Source organism: Ylistrum balloti, unplaced genomic scaffold (genome assembly GCF_031769215.1).
Source record: "Ylistrum balloti isolate Yb309-2 unplaced genomic scaffold, AGI_CSIRO_Ybal_v1 Utg370704, whole genome shotgun sequence".
Classification (NCBI taxonomy): domain Eukaryota; kingdom Metazoa; phylum Mollusca; class Bivalvia; order Pectinida; family Pectinidae; genus Ylistrum; species Ylistrum balloti.
In genome coordinates, this window is record NW_026782422.1 from 1672 (window position 1) to 10045 (window position 8374).

At 39.3% G+C, this 8374-nt stretch overlaps 1 protein-coding gene across 1 annotated transcript; it reads right to left on the reverse strand.

Moving 5' to 3' along the window:
- Positions 1–6052: 6052 nt before the first annotated feature.
- LOC132557634 (uncharacterized) lies at positions 6053–8157 on the reverse strand. The gene is made up of 2 exons (XM_060222143.1): positions 7813–8157; positions 6053–6901 (listed from the first exon to the last, which is right to left on the reverse strand). Exons 1-2 carry the CDS (start codon positions 8155–8157, stop codon positions 6053–6055), a joined length of 1194 nt encoding a protein of 397 aa, XP_060078126.1.
- Between the last annotated feature and the right edge of the window lie 217 nt (positions 8158–8374).

Below are 8374 nucleotides of genomic sequence, written 5' to 3' on the forward strand. Positions count from 1 at the left end.
TTTTACGCCTACCCATGGGACTTTGTACAGCCCCCAACAGCTTTCAATTATTGATGGATACTGTTTTGAGAGGTCTTACTTTCAAGTCTGTGCTTTGTTATTTGGATGACGTTCTCATTTGTTCCCCTACCTTTAAGGAACATTTGAAGGACCTGGATGATGTTTTCTCACGGCTAGCCCAGGCTGGTTTAAAATTGAATCCAAAAAAGTGTTCCTTCGCCAGACCTCGGTGTACTTTTCTCGGTCACGAAATTTCGAAGGACGGCATTCGACCTCCAGTGGATAAAGTTGATGTTATTCGTCAATATCCAGTTCCTACATCTCAGAAGCAACTACGTAGAGCTATAGGCCTATTTAACTGGTTTCGGAAATTCATCCCAAATTTTAGCAGTGTAGCTCATCCTTTGAATCAGCTTCTCAAGAAAGATTCTAGGTTTGTATGGACTTCCGTACACACAGATGCTTTTGACAAACTGAAATCTCTTCTGTTAAATTCAGAGGCATTAGCTTTTCCAAATTACGACTTAGAGTTTCGGCTTGCTGTCAATACGTCCAGCAAAGGTATTGGGTATATGTTATATCAGATACACCAGGTAATGCATCTGTGTAATGTCCGCACCCCTTTTTTGACACAAAAATCTGGGGAAAAAACCCACCTTCCATGTAATGTCCGCGGGTAAAAAATGCAAATTCTGCCGATTTCATTTCACGTGCGCTAATGTCGTAATGGCCGAGAGCATGTCGCATTGTGTATCATACAGGTACCATTCAAGAATTCACTTAATTGTTTATAACAACAGTTATTCTTAATGGTACAGTAAGCTTACCAGTATGACAAGTCCTCATGTCGATAAGTGGTGTTTTGATAAGGGTTAGCCGAGCAGTGTTATAAACAGCTTGGGTCGTCTCCTCACCTTGTGAAGTGACAGCGTGTGATTAGCAATTAACGATAACTATACAGTAACATGAGCCAATGACCCACGGCGCCACTGACCCTACTGACACACCATCAGACGACGAGAACGCCATTTATTACAACGACCAGACAGAGGAAGACAACTTCATGGAGTTCTTCCACAGTGACGACGACGACTACACTTCTGGAGTTTCGAGAAACGCGATTAAAACGGCCTGCTATGTATTAAGACTTTCTGATAAACGATCCATAATCAATTCTGTTATTTAATGTACATGTTATTTATTGTTATTTTGTAAATAAAATGTAGAATGAAAATGTTGTGTTATTTTGTATATGCTCATGGGTATGCTTTTTCAATGGGGATAACTCTAACTTTATTCATGTGACAAAGTCAAACAAAATGGCTTCCTATTACGAAGGACGACACAATATGAACCTGTAACGAGAAAATGGAAGGAATTAACCATGGAAACTATAATAAATAATCATAAATAATCATGTTTGGTTGAGGAAACATCATAGGAAAAAGAACGATAATATCAGGTATGCTTGGCCTTTAAGAACACAATTCAAGGAGATATGTTATGAATTGTCGGAAGGAAAAAAGTCTATCTATAGTAATGTCCGCACCCCCTTTTTTGGATTGATTTTCGGTGAAAAAAAGTGCGGACATTACATGGGTTTTTACGGTACTCATCGTGTTGTGCGGTTTGGGTCTAAAGGATTAAACAGGCACCAAGAAAGTTACGGTCCTACAAAATTGGAACTGCTTGGACTAGTATACAGTGTTTTGGACAACGTCACCTACCTCCGCGGCCGACACTTTACAGTGGAATGTGATCATCAGGCCTCCAGCCTCTTTTCCAGAAACAGCTAAAAGGTGCTATCTACGAGAGATGGATTGCTATTCTTCAGGAGTTTACCTTCAACATTGTGTACAAACCTGCAGCTAAGATGGTTGTTCCTGATGCCTTTTCACGTTGCCACCCATTCCCATTAGTAGGCACTATGGATTCGAGTCCAGCAGAAGATGACCTGAACTTTCCCTTTGTTGATGATACCACCCCTAAACCAATTACGTTACCTTCTGGCCAAACACTTGCATCACTACTACAGGGAGAAAAGACAGATGCTCAAGTGAATAATGTCACAGTGTTACCTTCTACCATTCAGTTGGACCCTAACAAGGATTACGATGCTGATACTGAGGATAATGTATTTTCAAACGTCAAACTCACACATCGTCGAAGGAAGATCGTTTCCCGGAAATATTTATCGCAGACGTTTAAGGCCAAAGTGTTAGACACATCGGTTGAAAATGCTAAGCCCATTTATGACAGTTCCGAATCTTGTACCCGACAAGATACATTATGCATTGTCAGGCAACATCAGGATCTTGCCTCGAGTTCCAGCAATGTGTCTGATCAAGAACATGTTCCTAGAGACAATTCTACACTGGACTTACAACAGTACACTGCTAGTGATGAATCTAGTGTTTGTGCAGAAGACAACCCCTATATACAGGACACCGATGTTGACAAGTCTAGGGATGATTTATCTGACAACCCCTATATACAGGACACCGATGTTGACAAGTCTAGAGATGATTTATCTGACAACCCCTATATACAGGACACCGATGTTGACAAGTCTAGGGATGATTTATCTGACAACCCCTATGTACAGAATACCGATGCTGACAAGTGTAAAAATGATTTACCAGACAACCCTTATATACAGGATACTGCCAGTGATCCGACAGAAAATCCACCATTAGTATCGGATGTTAAACAGGCTGAGTTTTTCAAAGTGACTGATTTTAGTGTTGAGCACATTTCCAGTTTGCAACGAGCCGATCCACACTTTCAGCCTCTTATCACATATTTACTCAGTGGTGACCTTCCCGCGTCGCAGAAAGATGCCCGTCGTATCCTCTTGGAAAGCTCAGATTATGTGCTCATAGACTCATTACTATTCCATTCTCGTGTGGCTAAATCTAAACGAACCAAGAATATGTGTCATTACCAACTGGTACTACCAGAACCGTTGATACCTACTATTCTCCAGTTGTATCATGATTCTACCTTAGTTTGCCACGGTGGAATACAAGACATGTTGGACCGTGTCAGAGAACATTACTATTTCCCAAGACTTTCTGTACTTGTGAGCGACTATGTACGTTCATGTGTTGCGTGCCAACAAAGGAAATTAGGACCTTCAGCTACAAGGAACAGCATTACTGCCTACCCTACCCCTAACAAACCATTCCAGGTTTGGGAAATTGATCTATATGGACCCCTCCCCGTTTCATCATCAGGGAAATCCTACATTTTCACAGCCGTTGACATGTTCTCCAAATACTTATTCACTGTTGCTATTGCTAATTCTGATGCTCTAACTGTTGGAAGTGCTATTTTTCAATTAGTTTCAAATTTTGGCGTCTGTGATACCTTTGTCTCCGATCAGGGATCTGAATTTACCGCTAAAGTTACCAAAGAAATTTGTCGTCTACTGCAAATCCATCAAGACTTCACTCCCAGTTATGTGCACCATTGTTTGGGAGCTTGTGAGCGCACACATCGCGTTCTTGCCACCAAACTGACACCTTTCATGAACACTGCCAAAGATAACTGGGAAGAAATATTGCCTGCCATTGTATTTTCAATGAACAGTGCAGTCAACTCAACATCCGGATACTCACCATTTGAGATCATCTTTGGCCAGCGTCCTGCATTTCCTCTCAACAATATCACAGCTACTTTGGACAACATTCCTATCGACATCCATACATATGTTGATATGGTTTGCAAGAAGATGGAGGTCATTCGTACAATTATGCTCGATAATGTCACCAAGTCTCAAACCAGGATGATGGATCAAGCTAATACAAAGGCTCGACCTCTTCAACTCGATGTTGGTGATTATGTGTATCTGTACAAACAACCAACAGGAACAGGACAAAAGCTACAAAACCTTTATAAAGGAGTTTATGTTATTCATGAAAAACTTTCTGAGCACATGGTAATGATTCGTGATCCTCAGACCAACAAGGTTGGATCAAAACCTGTACATGTAGACAGACTAAAATGTGCTTATGTGCGTGCTCCCACCCCAACAGACTATTTCCATATCACATCCACTGTCAAAGTTGACTCTGCCGTCCAAACTGAGGATGTTGTGCTGGATCTTCCTGACAAGCATGAAAGTGACTCGCATCTTTCAACTATTGCGGAATTTTCTTTGGCCGATTCCTCGCACATCAAAGATTCTCAACTTCCTCCTGACTTTTCAGAATTGGATCAGGGAATGAAATCTGAAACTGTTGACCATTCTGGTCCGCCTGTTGGTGTATTACCACGCGCTCGTCGTGTCATAAAGAAACCTGTACGGTTTCGTGATTCCAGCAATGTGGATCTTTGTTCATCATCATCTTCCTCCAGTGACCATCATTACTACAAGATTAAACGAGTTTTAGCTCAGAGAGGGACTGGACTTGACATAAAATACCTTGTTCACTTCGTTGGAGAGCCCTCGCAAAATGCTCGTTGGGTCCGATTGGCAGATTTGAACCCGGCCGCTATTCGAGCAATGTCTAAGAAACCACCAAAGGTTGTTCAGTGACATTCGATTTTATGACAATATATAGGATGTGTCTATTAACAATGTTTCATTATTCATTGATATTGAATTTTGATAGGTACTGAATTTTGATATGTGCTACAACTATTTTGATATTGTTACACTAGGATTACCCCTACATTTTATGATGACATGCATACCTTCATTTTCATGAATGGAATATGTGCTTAAGGAATGAATAATTCTTTTTTTTATTTTTTTCCTACCATGTACAAGAATGCATTATCATTTGTGGGTTTTTTTTTTTTTTTTTTCTCTCCACGTAAATTGTCATCGCTACTGAGTTTTTCTAAAGAATTCATCTGATGGCAAATAATGTATGTTTCCACAGAGCTATAATGTTCCTACCAAGATTTCCAAAATTTTTGTATAATTTCTTTATTATATAATCTTAATGCCTTTATAAGCAACATGCAATTTAGATGTCTTGCTAGTATGATCCCACTACAATATTGATTATTTTCAATTTAACATGCTTATGCATTCTACTCAAACATTTAGATGCATTGCATGGGTATCATTTTAGAGTAATAAGTGTTCTTTTGTTTCATAAATGAAGTTTTTTTTGAAAAAAAAAAATTAGCATAGTGAACCATTTTGTAATCTTTAATGATGTCATGCTGTTTACAAACTTTTATTGTTCACCGAGAATCCATTGTGATGCATATATAATACTTCAAATCAAATGTTAATCTTTGCATGTGGTAGAGTAGAAGTGGAAATTTCAGAATAAGCTGTTGCTTGGTAGGAGGATGTTTACCATGATGATATAATACAGTATTCTTTATATACCAGTTGTGAGATCAGGCTTGCTTAGTGAATTATACTTCTTGTATACCATTATGATTTATGCCAGAAAATGAATATGACATCAAAGATGTTGAGTAAAGCTGACTAATTGTCCAGGCAGCGTATGTGTGAGAGTATGTATACCTTCAGCGCTGGGGTAATTTTGTAAGTGTTTTGAATGAAATGATGGTTTTGCATAATTTCTCAATTTTCCCCATCTATATCTTGATAACTTAAAACATAGTGAGTGCATTATTTGTACTTTCTACTGGTTTGTAGGATAACCATGCAGCTGTTACAGCTGGTTCCTGCTTATAATTCTTAATGGATACTTGAAGAAATTGTTATCATGCATCAAATGTATTATCTAAGTTGATCTTGTGGTATTTTTCCTATTTTTGCTTCCTCATGTAGATTGTTCATTATTGATTTGAATGATGTTTCTTCTTTCCTGCATTTCATCGCCAGTCATAAAATTTGTATTCCTCAAATTTTTCAGTTGGGGGCGGGATGTAGTGTATATGGCTGTATACTGGTGATGAAATGTAGGCAAGTCGAATTCCGGAACATATGCCCGTCTCCGGGTCCTTTATGAGTATTAGGTGACACCTGTGAAAATTTGTAAAAAAAACTTCCGGTGAAAAATAAAATGGAGCACGTGGTTAAATGTGATGTGTGCTGGTCTTCTCTACAATTTTAATTACTTTAAATACAAACATTACAGTATGCATCAATGGCTGATTTTTCATGTTGACATCCCCAGTCTGTGGCCTTGCTTCTAAATTTTAAACTTTCTGGATAGCAAACTGACTTGATGACACTTAGCGATGGCTTCTCTGGATTGGTATGGCAAACAGCATGAAGACGGGACGCAGTGATTCTCCCACTCCTGAACCGAAACCAATCTTTACTGCTTGCCTGACGGCGAGTTCTCTCCTCCACAGCTGCTGCCTGGGATGCTGTTACTATGATGTCATCGAAGATGATGTCACACTGGTTGTGAAGTTCATCTTCAGTCATTCCAACATACTCCTCATTGTACAACTCTGAGAGCACTTTGGGAAGATGTACACTCAGTGAGGCAGGTTTGAAGTGTTCAGCATAGCCTGGCATCAGAGACAACAATACAGACTTTGACTGGCTCTCATGTAACCTCCGCAGGAAGCCATTCACTTCATCTTTGGAAGGGGTTGGTACATCATTCCTACGAGCTGCCCTCAGGGTTGGAGTTGTTGGAGTTGGTGGAGTTGTGATACTCTCGTCTAGTCTGCACTTTTTTGTAGAGGCTGAGGTGAAATCGATATCTCTGACTTCATCGTATGTAACCTTTTGTATCCCTGATGGAAGCAGCCAGTAAGCAGGGGACTGTGTCACTGTCTTAGAATTGCGGATCTTCACTGCAGCCTCTATCCAGAACAGCAATGCTCCAACATGGGTGCAGGTTTCCCCCAAGCCAGCCATGCATGTACAGTGTGCAGCAAGAATTGTTCCATCGGAATTGGCTATGACCCATGGTTGAAGTGGCGCTTCATTCATCCTCTGGGAGTGGCGTACCTAAAACAAATACATTAAACTCATATAAAGGATATATTGAAATGAAAACAGGATATTGATTTTTCAATTAAGCTAGCACACTGCTACCTCATATTCAGGGCAGATAATTCATACATCAAGAATAAAATACAGAAAATGTCTGAGATATGAATGCTGCCGCCGCCCCCATGTGAATTAAAAGTAAAAAGGAAATAAAAGAGGATCAATTTGATTTCACGACATGACGGCCATGGGTAAAATTATGGCAGGGATATAAGAAGAAAGACTTGCTCTAGAACTCCCTCCAAAAAAAAAATAAAAATAGATAGATAATAAATAAGTAATTAAACAAAATTAATTAAATGAAAGATTTGCAGTATTTCTCACAGTCCATTACATACTTGTATGAGGACAAAATTAAATAGATAAACTCATTAAGTTTAAAATAGTATGATAATGTTTTTTTTATATAGGCCTATATAATTTAGCACCCTTTCATACTAGGCCCACCAAAATTTCTTTATTGAAAATACTTTAACACTAGATTCTATTCAATCAAGCCTACTTTTTGTTATAACATTATACTTCATCTGAATTCTAGTCTTAATATCACAATATTTTTTCTCATTTTTTTATTTGTAACTTCTGGCATAATCTACGGTTATAACACAGAGTATGTTATACATCTGGTCAAGTTCAGTTAACTCAAGTTACTCATGCCTACGCTTTACATGGGTCATTTTACTAGGACAGTGTAAACATTGTCGTTTGAAGATCGTATTTATAAACGGGCAGCCTACAGTAGGGGGGGTTTAGTTTTGATTATTTCTAGGCTCGGTCATAAACGGAACAATGACGTTATAAGCCCCCATTAATCGATCAAATCAAGCATAAGTTATGATCAGGACAGTACAGTAAGTAGTACTACACACCTTTGCAGACATCAGAATGTTCTTCGTAACGAACGATGAAATGTGGCCGACATCCTTCACCCAACCGCAAAAAAACTGGTTGTAGGATTCCAGGGACTTGTAAGCTTTCAAATCCTGCAATGTGTAGGCACTCTGAGTGTGGACCAAGTAATTAACGATGTCTGGGTACGTCACATCTGGAAGACCATCAGGATCTGAACGCCAGTCGCTTTTCTTCACTTCATACGGATCTAAATGGTCTACTAGTTTAATTTTCTCTCTATAACGTGCCAAAGTAATCGGGTCAAGTCTGTCTGTATAGCTAACCTTGATTGGCTGTTCTGGAGGGCTTTTCTGCGACGTCATTGTTAGCGATGACTCATGCAAATTGATATTTAAATATGAACTGCTTGACCCACAAGATGGCGGCGCTAATTCAAAGCCCCGGATGTTGTGACGTCAGCGAATACTATCTATAGGGTGGCTTCCCCAGTGATAGCTGTGGGTAGGGGTAAAAACTCTTGGCCGCCAGAGGAGGAGCAGAATATCTTTTCATGTTTGCTAATTTTATATATGTCATATG

Coding starts and splice junctions, on each gene's coding strand:
- LOC132557634 (XM_060222143.1), bottom strand. CDS start 8,157: ATGACGTCGCAGAAAAGCCCTCCAGAACAGCCAATCAAGGTTAGCTAT. Junction 6,902..7,812: donor ACATTCTGATGTCTGCAAAG/GTGTGTAGTACT, acceptor TATTTGTTTTAG/GTACGCCACTCCCAGAGGAT.